The sequence below is a fragment of the Nannospalax galili genome, unplaced genomic scaffold (genome assembly GCF_000622305.1).
Source record: "Nannospalax galili isolate Female #2095 unplaced genomic scaffold, S.galili_v1.0 scaffold875, whole genome shotgun sequence".
Taxonomy (NCBI): domain Eukaryota; kingdom Metazoa; phylum Chordata; class Mammalia; order Rodentia; family Spalacidae; genus Nannospalax; species Nannospalax galili.
Window position 1 is genome coordinate 4,586,429 of NW_008337059.1, and position 15,603 is coordinate 4,602,031.

General features: G+C 45.4%; 1 protein-coding gene across 2 annotated transcripts in view; it reads left to right on the forward strand.

The window, feature by feature from the left end:
* Pdlim1 (PDZ and LIM domain 1) overlaps positions 1-11,446 on the forward strand; it is a 53,544-nt gene extending 42,098 nt beyond the window's left edge. For both annotated transcript variants that reach the window (XM_029563072.1, XM_008832039.3), the window contains exons 5-7: positions 2,983-3,134; positions 10,406-10,523; positions 10,921-11,446. In XM_029563072.1, coding sequence (XP_029418932.1) covers positions 2,983-3,134; positions 10,406-10,523; positions 10,921-11,107 — 457 coding nt within the window. In that variant the 3' untranslated portion in view covers positions 11,108-11,446. The remainder of the gene's footprint in view (positions 1-2,982; positions 3,135-10,405; positions 10,524-10,920) is intronic.
* The last annotated feature ends 4,157 nt before the right edge of the window (positions 11,447-15,603 follow it).

Below are 15,603 nucleotides of genomic sequence, written 5' to 3' on the forward strand. Positions count from 1 at the left end.
CAAACGACACCAGCAGCGCGTCTGCCCCCCCCCGCCGGTCTCCGGGTGTTCCACCATCACCCCCCCCCCCCCCAAGATTGTCCCAAGATCGCGCCACAAGCCCCTCCTTCCGTGGCTAACTCTCCAGTCAATTCTCTGCAGCAGGCCCCGCCCCATGGAGGAACCAGAACCCCTGGGGAACACAGGCTGTTTGCTGGAAGATGATATGACCTTATGGATTAGGTTCTGTTGGTTTTAGTGTTCCCTTGGTAGCTTCCAGACATAACGTACAGCAAATATGAGGAAAAATTCTTCCCCCAAACATTCCATGGTCTGATCATGATTTTAAAATAGTTCTAAGAATAATAGGAAAAAGATTTGTAAAAAATAATGTAATATGGGACATGTTCCAAGCTTGGAACCACTCAAAGAATCAAGCATTTAACTCAAAAAAACTGGATGGAGTTGGTAAGTTGGTCGAAGACCCTTGTTTAAAACTATTCCAAATGCCCCCTTTTGGGGGCAGGTCCTGAATGGGGCGGGGCGGGGGGGATATGGATGGGATCTGGACAAGAACAGAGACTAGCTGCTGTGGGCAGGGTGGATGCTCCCCCCTCCTCCCTGTTGCTTAACCAGCAGCTTTCCCCTTATGTCACCCTTTGTGGGCCTTGTTCTTTGTTATAATGTGGTTGGAGTCCAAGGGAAACACCTGGGGCTTTATCATTGTGGTTGAGTCTTTCATTTGGGGCCTGAGTACTTAAGTGTTCCAGGAGACTGTCCTGCCTGCCCCACAGCTTGTCTCCATGGAGAGAAAAGGGAGGGACAAGGGAGCGGGGAGTGCAGAAGGCGAGTAGTAACAGGGAAAACAGCCAAAGGAAAACACACTTTTTCTTTTTAAAAATGGTATCTGAACCAGTTGCACAGCGGTGGGTGGGAAATAAGTGAATACATGTAACTGGTGTAATTTGTTTGCACCTTCCTACTTCCTTAATCTGAGAGGCAGCTCAGAGGAGGGGAGGGGAGGCCCGGCTGAGAGCCTGTGCTTTATTACTGGTGAGCAAACCTCCCCCATGCATTGATTACATCTGTCACCCACAGTCTGATCTTTGCCCTTTGCTCCTCTGGGCACATTGTCCTTCTGGGAGTTTCTGAAGAAGTGATGGAAGGGAGAGGAGGGAGGGCATATGGGCCTAGGAGGTGGGCCTTGTACCACCTTACATGGCCTCTGGGTGAGCTCAGAGGAGTAGAGAGGGTGGCAAGAAGGAAGTGACATTACTGTTCATTCACTTAGCTGATGCCTCCTGAGCTGTGAGCCTGGGCTGTGCACAGTACCAGGCCTGGATGTTTGTAGACAGCAAAGTAGGGCAAGGTGCTAGCTTACTTAGTAGGGGAGCCAGAAATGCAGAAATAAATAAGGAAAGTATATGGTGAAGAGTGAGGAGCAAGGAGAGCGGGATGGAGGTGGGTGGGGCTGCTGAAAGTCAGGGCAGCCAACCGCTCTAAGGAGTGTTCCTTATGTGAAGCAGGGGTGTGGCATACATGGAGGTGGCAGTCCAGGTAGAGGGAGCAGTAAATGCAGTGTTGGAAGGGGCTGACTGGTCCAGGCATAGAAGCAGGGCCATTCAGGGGAAGGCCACATCTTTAAGGGCCTTTCTCCAAAGGAGTTAAGCTTGATTACACTTGTGTTTTGTTATAAAAACTGTAAATAGGGGCTGGAGAGATGGCTTAGCGGTTAAGAACACTGTTCTTGTAGAAGACCCGGGTTCGAATCCCAGCACCCACATGGCAGCTAACAACTCCAGTTCCAGGGGATTCAACAGCCTCTTCTGTCCTCTGCGGGCATTGCATGACACGAGTGCACTTACCTACATGCAGGCAATACAGGCATACACATAAAATAAAAAATAAAACAAAACAAAAACCTGTAAATATTTGGTTCTCAGTCAGTTTAGATGATATTGAGCCACAGCATAAAACAGTCCAATTCATGTGTTAAAATAGAATGACAGCAGACAGACAGCTGGTGGGTCTTGCTGGTAGGCTTGGTCGAGCCAGTATGAGAGGGGACAGGTTTAGGATAGTCCGTCCACACTTGAGGGGCTGCCTCCCTTCCACCATCCTCCTGAGCCCAGGCAGCACAAGGCTTGGCCTAGTAGAAAGTGGAGTGAGCCATTGGGCTCTGGGGTGAGCCTATAACAATGCCTGCCTTAGCTTGTCCTGGGGCATGCGGCATGCCGAGTGACTGGAGGAAAAATGGGTGGGAGGCAAGGTCTGGCTTGCCTGCCCCCTGGGCCTGAACCTTTACAGCTGGCAAAGCTCGCTTGCACCTGCATATTTCTTTCTCATCACAACTCCTGTGAATGAGGCAGGACAGGTTCTCTTGCCTCTAAGCTAGAAGCCCGAGCTGCATTCTGAACTGGCAAGAGCTTCTGGAGGCATGGACAGTACTTTGATGTCATTGGCAATGAAAAGCATTGTGGTTTCTGCTAGGCGTGCATGTGGCCCCTGCAGAGGGACTCAGCTGAGCTTTAGTGGTCAGGTTGTGGTTGACATTTTCCCCCTTTAAAATATTTTCTTGACATAATGTTGATTATGTAATTTAAAAAGAAGTAAAGCATTCCCCATCTGCTGGATTTGGCCAAAACGTAATTGAATTACAGAGACTATTTGGAAAAAGTAGCCTGGTACTGTATTAAAGTGGCAGCCAGCTCTGCCTACAAGGACCCCTCACAACATTGGAAGGTCTATATCTATGGTGGGGTGAAGAGGGAATGGGATACTTTTTTCTTTTTAACTTTTACAAAAAACTTTATTGAGAATTTCATACATGCATATAAGGTGTTTTGATCAAATCCATGCCCACTCCCTCCCCTCCAACAGGGAATGGGATAATTTCTATCCACTCTTTCAATCAGCCTGTGTGTTTGCTCAGACAGGAGTGCCTGGTGAACTTTTTTCCTGACTTTGGACTAGTCCTAATGAAATTCCAAACATTCTTTTCAGCTTTGACCATCCTCAGCCTTCTGGCGGCCTCATCATCGACAAAGAATCCGAGGTTTACAAGATGCTTCAGGAGAAGCAGGAGTTAAATGAGCCCCCGAAACAGTCCACGTCATTCCTGGTTCTGCAGGAAATCCTGGAGTCAGAGGGAAAAGGTAAGGTGCTCTGCTCCCAGTCAGAGTCCTTGCTCCAGGGCTGTCGGGTTAGTCATTGCAGAAGCACAGGTAAGCTCAGCCCAGACTAGGTAGAAAGGGCATGGCATGCTATGGAAGGCTTGACCTATTCTTTTTTCTTGAAGTAGGGTCTTGCTGTGTATTCTAGAACTTGCCATCCACGTGTCTGGGTTTACTGGGGGCACACCACCACTTCTGGCTGAGTATTGACTTTTAAAATGCAAAACACTCATTTAATAGAGGGAGTGGGAGAGGAAGAGTCTCAGAAGGAGATCTGGTGGAGAGTGTTTGCCTAAGTATGCACAAACGTTCCATCCCTTGCTCTGGAGTGAGGGGTTACTGGGGATGGGACGAGAGCACCCCCTCCTGACCATCCCTTCTGGTCTAGTCTGTTTAAAATTTAAACAGTTTTTATTAGTATATATTCATTGTATAAGTGATGAGTTTCATGATGGCCTTTGCATTCAGGTATGTCACACGCTTTGACCATATTCACCTCTATTACCCTCTTTTCCTCGTTTCTGTTAGTCACTTAAAGGTTCTAGATGAGAGAAAATGGGATATTTGTCTTTTTGAATCTGGCTTATTTCACTGAATATGATGACCTCCAGTCCCATCCATTTTCCTATAAATGACATAATTTCATTATTTATGGCAGAATAAAACTCCATTCTGTAAATGTACCATATTTTCTTACTCATTGCTGATGGGCATCTAGACTGAGTCTACAATTTGGCTGCTGATTGTGAAGAGTACTGTAGTAAACATGGATGAGCAGGTGTCTCAGTAGTGTGCTAGCCTAGATGCCTCTGGATATATTCCAATGAGTGGTGTAGCTGGATCATTGGGCAGTTCTCCTTTTAATTTTTTGATGAACCTCCATACTGATTTCCATAGTGGCTATACCACTTTTCATTCCCACCAGCAAGGTATAACGGTTCCTTTTTACCCCACATCCTTGCCAGCATTTGCTGTTACTATTTATTTATTTATTTTGGTCTTTTTTGAGACAGGTTCTCCCTGTAGCCCCAGCTGGCCTGGAATTCATTATATAGACTAGGCTGGCCTCGACCTGTCTCTGCCTCTTGAGTGCTGGGACTAAAGGCATGGGCCACCATGCCTGGCTGTTGCTTGTTTTTTAACAATAGCTATTCTGATGGGTGGGATGCAATCTCAGTGTAGCTTTAATTTGCATTTCCCTGATGGCTAAGGATGCTGGGCGCTGCTAGTTCATGTTCTGTTGGTCATCTGTACTTAGTCTTCTGAGAAGTGTCTGTTCATTTCATTTGCTCATTTGTTGATTGGATAATTGGGTGGGTTTTTCGTGCCTGTGTTTAATATTTTGAATGCACTGTGTATCCTAGGTATTAATCCCCCATGGCACATAGAACTTGGCTCGGGCTTTTATTTAAACAGCTCGGTGCCTGGCCAGCTGTTTTCCTGCCATGCCTCTGAGGTCTGAGTGAGTGTGACTCTTGTGGGATCCTGTTGGTCTGTGCCTTGGCCCTTTGTGGGACTTGAATCCACACACTTTGTTCCCATAGTGGCAAATGAACAAGAGCAGATGGAGGCCACAGAGCAAATGAACATGGATCTGCAGGCCAGTGAAGTTGAGAGTTCTCCTTCCCCTTGGAGCCCTGGGTTTGTTCTTGCTCTAGGGAAGATGGCTTTTCAACATCCTGGAGGCCCCAGGGTGGCCACAACCTTGCTCTGTGACCTTAGGCTAATCTCAAAACTATTCTAGGCTCAGGTGTCATAAATTGTGCAAAACACCCACCCCTGTGACCAGCACAGAGTCAGTGCTCCAAAGCTTTGATGTTTGACTCTTCATCAGGAGGTCTGAGGTTGGCTTCAGCTTACCCAGGGCTACCTCATGTGGTTCCGCAGGCCTCAGGAGACAGTTTTCCTTGTAGATATTGTGTACTGTGTGTGTGTGTTAGAGCAATGTTCAATCAGATAACAATGACATCTTCATTCAGTAATGACAATGTTGTGTGTTTGGCAACAGGTGGATGTGTTTTCTTCTTTCAAAAAGGTTACTGAGGCCTAGCAAGCCCTCAGACTCTTTTGCTTCCCACCATCAGCACCTCTTGGATCCTCATAATCAGCTGTTCTGGAGAGCTGGTTTTGTATGTACCCTTTTTCTGGTCCCTATGGTGGGTAGTGTTCCTCACTCTGTCCTCTCCCTGAGGCTCAGGTACCTTCCTGATATCCTGCCTTCTCCTGTTCTCTCTTCCTCCTACAGTGCTCACTTGTAGTGATTCAGGAAGAGACTTCTGGGGAGTACATTGTGAGCTGAAACTTCCCCGAATACAGGACTTCTGGGCCTCCTCAGTGGTATGGATTCTGTAGAGAGGCAATTCATATTCACAAGAAATTACAGTCAGAATGCTGCTTTTGTGTTAAATATAGTTGTTTTGTAAGCAGTTTCTTTCTTTGCTTGGAGCACTTTTGCTAGGAAATGAGCTAGCCTTTGTCTCAAAGCCTGATTAGGCCTGATTGACAAATGACTCTGGGTTTACTCTTAGGAATGATGTCAAATCATACAAGAAGCTGCAGGTGACTTTGCCCTGAGTAAGTGGGTGTGAAACTTCAAATAAGACAAGCAAAGTCAGCCCATCTGAGCCCAAAATAGAACACAGACATATGCTACAAAGTTTATCTGGTCTCACAGCTGTGGGTAGACTTAAGCGAGGAGTTGTGAATCTATGGTCATAGTATCTGGACTCATTCCATCCTCTGCTCCATTAACCAAGATCCATGGCTTCTGTTTAACATTACCTCTTGGTCCTAACTGGCAGCTGGTTCCCCAGCCATCATGCTTACTTCCAGGTACCAGTGAGGAAGGAAGGGGACAGGCCTACATGGAAAATCCCCTTTCAGATGAACCAGCTTTCTTTTTCCCAGAAGTTCCCTGCTGCTAGGATTACATTTATACACATTACTATTCCATTTACATTTTATTGACTAGAATTTAATCACCCGACCTAATTGTGTGAGTCTGGGATTTATGATTTTTTTTTGTTTTCAATTCCCTAGGCTTGATGCCTTCTTGCCTTAAAATCAAGATTTTTCTAAAAAGGAAGAAGGAGATAGCACATCCAGTAGTTTCTCCCATGTCTGTTAATGTTGCTTGCCTTAAATTTTCACTGAATGTCCCAGGATAAGCCTAGTTGAAACATTCATCACATGCAGAAGGCTATCTGAGGGAACCCAATGGCCTGTTTTCACTTGTGATGGAATGATTAAAGCCTAGGGCAGTGGTGGCTGGTATTGGTAAAGCACTGGAAACACTGGCATCCAGGGTCTACCTGTGACCTGGCATGAGACCTCAAACAAGCTGTGGGTCCCTCAAAGCCCTAGAGTCTGCGTGTCCCCAGTGATGACTGTTGAGAGAGTTTGGGAAAGTGTGTCTGTCTTGTACCTGGTGTAATCCTCCAAAAGACTTGGCTGTAGAACAGGTTATTTCCTTTTGAATGCAATTCATCCTCTGCTGCCAGAGGAAACGGTCTTTGTTTCCTCATGCTTCATCTTGCTCTGGAAAATCTGTACGTTTTCAGCCAAAAGAAGCCTGTATGTTTTCAATTGTATGAAATTCACATGACGTAATTTCCCCCTTTTCTTCCTTGTTAAAAAAGTGTTCAGTACATTGGTGCTATGCTGCCTTCACCACCATCCAGAACTCTTAATCTTGGAGAACTGATACTCTCTTCCCTTTAAACACTACCTTCCTATTCTCAAGCTCAACGTCTGGCTACCATAGTCATACTTTGTTATTTTTTGTTTTTAATTATGCCTATGTGTTTGTGTATGGGTTTGTGCACACAAGTGCAGTGCCCGGGGAAGGAGAGAGGTGTGAATCCCCTGGAGCTGGAGTTATAGGGATTTGTGAGCCATCTGACTTGGATGCTGGGAACTGAACTCTGGGTCTCTGCAAGAATAGTATGTGCTCCTCCTGGGCGTGGTGGTGCATGCCTTTAATCCCAGCACTGGGAGGCAGAGGCAGGCAAATCTCTGTGAGTTTGAGGTCAGACTGGTCTACATAGTGAGTTCCAGGCCAGCTGGGGCTCAGGGAAACCCTGTCTCAAAAAGATAAAAAATGAAAAACAAAAAACAATAGTATGTGCTCTTAGCTGATGAGCCATCTTTACAGTGACCCCACAATTACACTTTCTAGCTCTGTGAACGTGATTGTTTCAGATAACTCTTATGAGTGGGATCAGAGTTTGCCCTTTTTTGAACTGGATTATTCACCTAGTACAACATCTTTAAGATTTGTCTATGTTGCAGTATGTATCAAAATTCTCTTTCTTTAGCCCCCCCCTCCCAGGGTCTCCCTAGTCCCAGCCCACCTGGGAGTCGCTATGTAGACCAGGCTGGCCTCAATCTCACAGAGATCCGCTTGCTTCTGCATCCTGAAGGCTGGGATTAAAGCCACATACCACCTCACCTGGCTTCTTTAGATTTTTTAAAGTATATTTATTTATTGTTTGTGTGTGCATGTGCACATGTCATGTTGTGCATGTGGAGGTCAGAAGAAAACTTTGGGGAGTTGATTCTCTCCTATTACCTTGTTGGTGCCAGGGATCAAACTGACTTCAAGACAAGTGCCTTTACCCACTGGCCCCTTTTCTTCCTTTTAAAGACAGAATCATGTTCCATCGTATGTATGAATCACATTTGTATGTTCATTCATCTGTCAGTAGGAGATCTTTAGACGCCTGGAAGGAGACATTAGAGGAAACGGAGGCTCCTTTTAGAAGGAGAAGCTGGAGATGTGCTCAGCAAATCCTCAGGTTATTTGGCTGGTATCAGGGCTTCCCCTAGGCCCCTCGGATGGTCAGTTATAGGAACTCCCTGTGTTAAGTGAAGGACTGTGAGCTTCATTCTGTAGGCAAGGCAGAACCATGGGAGATTGTTGAGCAGTGACGTGGATAGAAAAACTGCTATGCTTTATTTAGCTCATTTCTCTTATTTTCCAGAAAAAAAATTGGATGCAGGGTTTCCTGAAAGAAGGGAAATTTGGGAATGTCCGTGCTTGTTCCGAGTTTAATAGTAAGCTAGTTGCAAAGGAAAGAGATTTTTGAATTTCCAGTGTTGGTTGGTTAAGCGAGAGAAAACAACCTGGAGCCAGCAGGGGGCGCCACAGGGCTGAGGATGAAGGCTGCTTTAGCACACAGGTCTGGACAGGTGGGAGTTCACTCTTTCCTTGCCTTTTCTCCTTCTACCGTTTATACCTTCTCTTATTTCATGATAATTTTTCTTTTGATTGAGTGAATTACCCAAAGGAGACAGCTTATTATATTTGAGACCCGATCCTCGGTGAATTGGCCCCTTCAGTAGTTGGTTTACCTTTTCACATTGTCCGTGTGTGCAGAGATGTTGCCCTTCCCTTCCTGTCAGAAGGGACCTTCCGCCAGAAAGTGAGGGAGCCGGTCTGGGATGCTTGAGGCAGGATGACTGCAGCAGCTGCCCGCTCTGGCCCTTTTGAGACTCCTCCATGCAGGACTAAGGTTGGGGTGAGGTGAGGCATTTGTCTTAAGTACAAAACTCAGTGATGGGCTAGGAATGTAGCTCACACTTCCTAGTAGGTGTGAGGCCCTAGGTTTGACTCCCAGCACCATAAAACAAACAAGCAAACAAGCAAGCAAGCAAACCCAGCCAGGTGTGGTGGGACATGCCTGTAATTCCAGCACTTGGGGAGACGATATGAAAGGATTAAGACTTTGAGACCAGCCTGGACTAGATAATGGACACTATTCCAGAACAAACACAGAAACAGAACCTCAGTAATGAAGAATGAAACGTATTTCAGGACTGATGAGATTGCTCGATAGGTAATGATACTTGCTGCCAAATCTGATGACTTGAATTTGGGCCCTAGAATCAACATGGTGAAAGGAGAGAACCTTTCAAACTGTCTTTTGACCACCACGTGTATACCTTACAACAAATGTAAAAATTAAAAGAAAAACATAAAAATATTTTAATGTGGGGCTGGAGAGATGGCTCAACAGTTAAGAGCACTGACTGCTCTTGCAGAGGACCCGGGTTTGAGTCCCAGCACCACCCACATGGCGGCGATGAACTATCCTTAACTCTAGTTCCAGGGGAATCCGAAGCCCTCTTCTGACCTCTGCGGCATTGCACGACATGGGTGCACTCACATGCATACAGGCAATACACTCACATAAAATAAAAATAATAAATAAAATATTTTAAAAATATTTTAATGTAATTTTTAATAAAGTAAGCAAAATTAATACCAAAAAATCTAGTGAAATATATAAACTGGGGCTGTGGTCTTCTCCCAAAGGAAGGGAAGAAGGTATCCTGGGCTTTGGGATGTGGGACCATCAAGGCGAAGGCAGAGCTGAGGTTCCCTTCAAGTCTGTCCACAGAGTGCACAGCTTACAGCAGTGGAAACCCTGGGGTCTCTGAATCTCACCTGTCTCATGTGTTGTCAGATGGATATTTGGTCCCTAGTTTAAGAAGACCCAGTGGTAATAGGGGAAACCTGAGAGACTGTGCCATAAGTACCCATGATGGAGTATTAAAAGTCCAGGCTGCTTCCATAAAAGCCAGTAAAGTGCTGTAAACTCCTCTCATATTGAGTTAGCATTGGGTAACTCCTGTTACAGAAGGGCTGCTGGTTAGTGATGGCTCAGCTGGCTATGGCAGGGCTGACCTTGGCACCCTGAATTTTCTTATTCCAGGGACCTGGCAAAGCTAGAGGCAATCTCTGGGTCTTGCTGTTCTGTTCTCATGGCATAGGACAGAAGCTCTGGGGGAACAGGAACAAGCCACTCAAGTGAATTTGGTGCTTTTGTCCAAAGAGGACATTTGCTTATTGTGACTGTCAAGATCTCTGCCAGGAGCAGGGTGTCTAGGCCTTGGAGCTGCTGACATTCTGGGGCCATGCTAGTATTTGTATGTTTGTGATTTGAGTATAATATGATTTGTGTTATGAGGGCCAATCATGAGCCAAGTACTATAGGAGGTCTTTATGTATGTGTGTTTTCATTTTTTTAAATCTTTATAACAATGAAGGGAAAAATGGTCTCCTATCTTAAAGGAACTTGGGAAGACTAAAAAGGTTAAGTAACTTGTCCAGTGCCACACAGAATCACATTGGTTTGATTCCAGTGGCTATGGCCTTGCTTGAATAGACAGATACATAAGTGGCTCTGAAAAATCTCAGTGATACGTGATTTTACTATCCTCAGCCAACGTGAGTGTTTTCTTTGTTTCAGGGGATCCCAACAAGCCCTCAGGATTTAGAAGTGTTAAAGCTCCGGTCACCAAAGTGGCTGCATCGGTTGGAAATGCTCAGAAGTTGCCCATGTGTGATAAATGTGGTACTGGCATTGTGTGAGTATCTGCTTCCCCCAGTCTTAGAGGTTGGGCAAACCATGGAAGTGTGGGAACTGCTGCCTGTTACAGGGTTTCGGTGTAATGTCAACTAACCGTGTTTGGAAAGTAGGGCAGAAAGGCCTTGTAGGTGCTGTGTCCTGAGCCAGGTGATCCAGGCCTTCCTTGTTGTGGAATCCTTAGGTTAGGAAAGTGTCAAAGCAGAGAGGACAGAGCTGCTCCACGGAAGTGGGAGGGGCTCCAAAGTGATGAGAGGCCCCTTCCCATCCACACTCAGAGGCCTTTTGGGGTGTCTGCCCTACTCTTTGGCCTCTGCAGAGAAGTCCCAGGCCTCAGCTCAGGAAGGACAGTGCAGGGCCCTGGTGTCACTAATGGAGCCCTGCTCTCCCTTCTGCAGTGGTGTGTTTGTGAAGCTGCGGGACCATCACCGCCACCCTGAATGTTACGTGTGCACAGACTGTGGCACCAACCTGAAACAGAAGGGCCATTTCTTTGTAGAGGATCAAATCTACTGTGAAAAACACGCCCGAGAGCGGGTCACACCACCCGAGGGCTACGATGTGGTCACTGTGTTCCCCAAGTGATCCAGGAGACCTGCTTTACCCGCTGCCCACCAGCCAGCCTGCTGCTTGGTTCTCTGAATGTTCAGGCCTTCTCACTCTCCTCATGGTCCTGTGCTTACCTAGTGTTAGTCCTGCTTTTTAAATGCTGAGTTCCACTTCTAGCTGACACACTGGCTAGGCTAGGTGATGCCTGCTTCACCGGAGGACGGTTTTGTTCCTTGTCCCATTGTCAGCATCACAGTGCACCTCCTTCACGTCGGTTCTCTGCTGCAAACGGACATCTGCCACATTGGAAACAAACCAAATTTAGTATCTCTGGTGTTCATTTTGTTTTACTCAATAAATTTAGATTATAAAGCAGTGTGTGGTCTCTAATTTGACTCTGTGTCGTGTTCCCTGCTGGATGAGATTTCTTAGATGTCTCCTTTGGTTTTGGTATCTTACTTCAGAGACTTGCAGGCCTTTTCCCCAGATATGAGCAAACTGGAATCTGAACCAGCCATGCTCTTTACATCTTTGAAACTTGCTCTAAATATCTTTAAATGATGCCAATGTAAGATATTTCCACTTTAGTGAAATGATTTTTTTTTTCTTTTATACTTGGTTTGGAGTTTGAGGAAATAAAAGCTTCCCAAATAGGTGGATGGATAGCTTTACCAGTTAGTCTGAAAATATGCTTCAGTGAATCCATTTTCAGGTTTTGTGAAGGGACGCTAACTCAGAAATGTGACTATTGGAGGAGAGAGCTCAGGGAAATAGTTTGCATCTGAACCACAGCCCATTTGATTCATTTATAAAGATAGAAGCAATGGTCACGGGTTAATGATCAGAGGGGTGTCTGTCATTTGTAGTTAAACTTTAAATCTTGACACGTCTATACATAAGCCAGGGCTCACTGTGGGCTGGATGCCAGAAAAAATTGAATTCCTGTTTCCTTGAGTCTTTAGAACCTGTACTTGGCCCACTCCTTTTTATGGTTAGTGTTGCCTCTTGCTTTTAGGAAAACCCTGAGGCCTCTCCATTGAAGACAGCACATGTCGTCTTGGGTTTGTCCTACCCTCCCCTCCTGACTACTAGGATAATATATAAGGAAAATTCAGTGTAACTCAGCCAGGGACATGTTAGACTTGATCATGGAAAAAGCCTACACCCCAAAGTAGCATATACTGGTTACATGGGAACACGTGTGGGATTGGATTCTGAAGCTGCTGGATTAAGGATGGCATGATGAAAAGTTGGGTTTGATTTGGGAACGTTCTCCAAGAATAAAGTGTTTACACTTTGCCAAGGCCCGCAGGAGGTGGTACAAGTATGACTCTTTTGAGTATGGAAAATGAAGTGGCCCATGCCAAATGAGACAGATTGCTGGATTTGATGCAGCAAAAGTAGAAGCAGGGATTAAGAAGGTTGATGGATTGAGCCTGTTAAAATGGGCATGCCAAGTAAGACTGGAGCGCTCACCAGTGACTTCTGTGGGAGGGCTTGAAGGACGTGCCACTTAGCAAAGGAGTAAGGAACATTCTTATTGCTTCCTGGTAAGAAGGACGCCAGCATAAGTGAAATGTTCAGAGCTGACCTTCAGGCTGTGCTAATGGTTTAACTTGCAAATACAGATTGGGAATTAGGTTCCCTAATGGCATTGGGGATGATGGTTCCTGAAATAATGAGTTAGAGATGCTTTAAGCACTAGAAGAAGGTTGGTGTAGATCTTGGAGGGAATGGCATGGTTGAATTTACTGTTGGAAGTACCTGTGCTGCTGAGATGATGGAGATGGTTAATAAAACAAGGCAGCCTCAGTAGCAAAATAGGTGCAGCTAAGGGTACCACTGAAGATGAAGGACCAATGAAAGCAAGAATGAGTAATTAGGAAGGCAAGAAGTAGCCCCAGCAAAAATTGTCATCTGTCCATTGTCCAGTTTGCAGATCTGTCAGTGAACAGAACTGAAGCCTGAAGGGTGAAGGATAGCCTAGGTTGTTTTGGACTATTGGACTATGATGTTGCAACATCAGGTCAAGTGTTTATAGTAATGAATTCCCATGTCTCCAAAGAGGTCCTTAGCCATTTCATCCGTATCATTGGGGCAGGGGGGCGACGACATATTTTTGAAGACTGTTGAGTACAGGTTGAGAAATGTTGTTGACATCTGGAGACTCAAAGCATGATTGTGGCCTTTCTGTTTGAGTAAGGGCATACAGGAGCGACTTGTTATTTTCCTGATCTCCAAATGTATTTGGCATAAGTATACTTGGTGATTTGGCACAGCAACTACTTGATTCCTTGGCCAATGAACCACGTGCTATCATTGCTAAATGGGAAACTTTGAAATTCTTATCTCCCCTTGCATAATAAAAGTGCCCCCTAAAAGCCCAGTCCCCCAAATAAACACTCCCCCAAATCGATAAGAAGCACAGCTCTAAAATAAATAAATGAGCCCTCTCATCTCAGGGAAGGGGGGGAGGTGTCAGATTGGAATGATTATTGCCCCTCTCAAAAAATTGAAGGGAGCTGGGCATGGTGACGCAGCACTCTGGAGATAGACAGGTAGATCTCTGTGAGTTTGAGGTCAGCCTGATCTACATAGTGAGTTCCAGGCCCCCTGTGACTACAGGGAGACCCTGTCTTTTTTTTTTTTTTAATTTTTATGTGTATGTGTATTGCCTGCATGTATGTGAGTGCACCTGTGTCATGCAATGCTGTGGAGGTCAGAAGAGGGCGTCGGATTCCCCTGGAACTGGAGTCAAGGACGGTTCATGGCCGCCATGTGGGTGTTGGGAATCAAACCTGGGTCCTCTGCAAGAGCAGTCAGTGCTCTTAACCGCTGAGCCATCTCTCCAGCCCTGGGAGACTCTGCCTTAAAAAAAAAAATTTTGAAGGAACTGGAGGTAATAGTCTTCAATAAAAGATTCATTTTTGCTGTGCTGGGATCAAACCCAAGGCCTTGTGCTTGCTAGGCAAGCGCTCTACCTCTGAGCTCTACTCCCAGTTAATATCTCCGTTGAATTCATTGGTCTGGTCCATATGAAAACAAGACAAGTCCTGGTGAATTCCTGAAAACTCCATGAAGAAGTTACAGTGATTGTAGCCCCTCTCCCAGATGTTTTATCTTTGCATACAGCTGATGATAGGAAGTTCTCAAGTATATGGTATGTGACTACATGGTTTTAGACATGAAGAGGAACAGCAAAGGAAAAAATGACTGCATCTTGTAATCATTGTATCTTCTGGTCATGGGGAAGGCCTCTTAAGAGTGTGGGCACAGTGTATTCCTGAGAACACTATGGTGAACTGTACACACTGGAACAGCACAAAGACTGGTGGCTTGGATGTGGCCCAATGTGGGAACCTGCTCTGCTGCAGGTTCAGGTTGTGGCACAACTGCCCAGCTGCTTGTGCCATCTGACCTTGCAGACCCTATGACCCCAGAGATTCCAGGTACCATACCAGTGGGAGAATCAAAAGGCAGGCTATTTGGGATCCTGTTCAAGCTATGCCAAAGAACTTTACAGTTTTCATAAAATATCTTTTGGTATGCTTCTACATCCTGGGTAGGGACAAAGACCCTGACTGAGGGATAACAAATGGCAGAATGTCAATTAAGACTTGGATGGTCTTCTAATTCTGATGGCAATTCTGTTAGACCCATCACCCAGAAGGTAAGGCATTGCTGAGAACAATCCCTTATGAGGTGGAAGGCCAAGGTACCTTGGCAGATGGTCAGAGATCACCTGTCGCCTATTACTACTGAATGCCTGCCTTTCTTGTAGCTGATAGGGATCCCTTGTAACCGATGGAGCTAGAGGAAGAAGCCCTAACTTGACTCATGAATGAATTAACTTGGCATTTGGGAGCAAGCTGTAAATGGTAACTGTGCAGCACAAACTTTGGATGACCTAGTAAGTCCAAATTCTTTGAGAGTTTCCTGTGGTATACCTAATATGTATGCTATACCTTGTGTGGGAAGTGGAGCAGCCCAAGTTTAAATAAGTCTGGGCTTGTAGATAGTGGTGAATGGCTATTGGTTAGCTATTCACATTAATGAAAAGTTCAGAGCAAGAAGAGAAGTGTGGGCTACAGGAATGCAGGTTGACATCTAGTAACAGTCATTAGAAAGAATGTCAGTAGACAAGGGACACTGAATGGCCAGGGTGATCAGATAAATCCAGCTATAACAGATAACCTAGAACATCAAAATCCTGAAAGATCAAAGCCCCTGAAGTCTAAAACCCTGGAAATCACAATGCTGGAAGATTTAAATCTCAAATATTAAAATCCTGGAAGCCCAGTTCCCCCAAAAATTCACAGGTGGATTAAAGCAGTAGGAAACTGAATTCTGAGGAAGAGATTATCCACACTACAGTGCTGGAAACTTCAGTTTCACAGTGTGTCATTTGTGTGCCTTGGTATTCCTTCCAGCTGATGAAATTCCAAAAAAGCTTCTTCTGGTAAGTTAAATGTGCATTGGTGTGGAGAAGCCAGCAAAGTTACAGACTGCTTCAAAACTCATTATGAGATGGG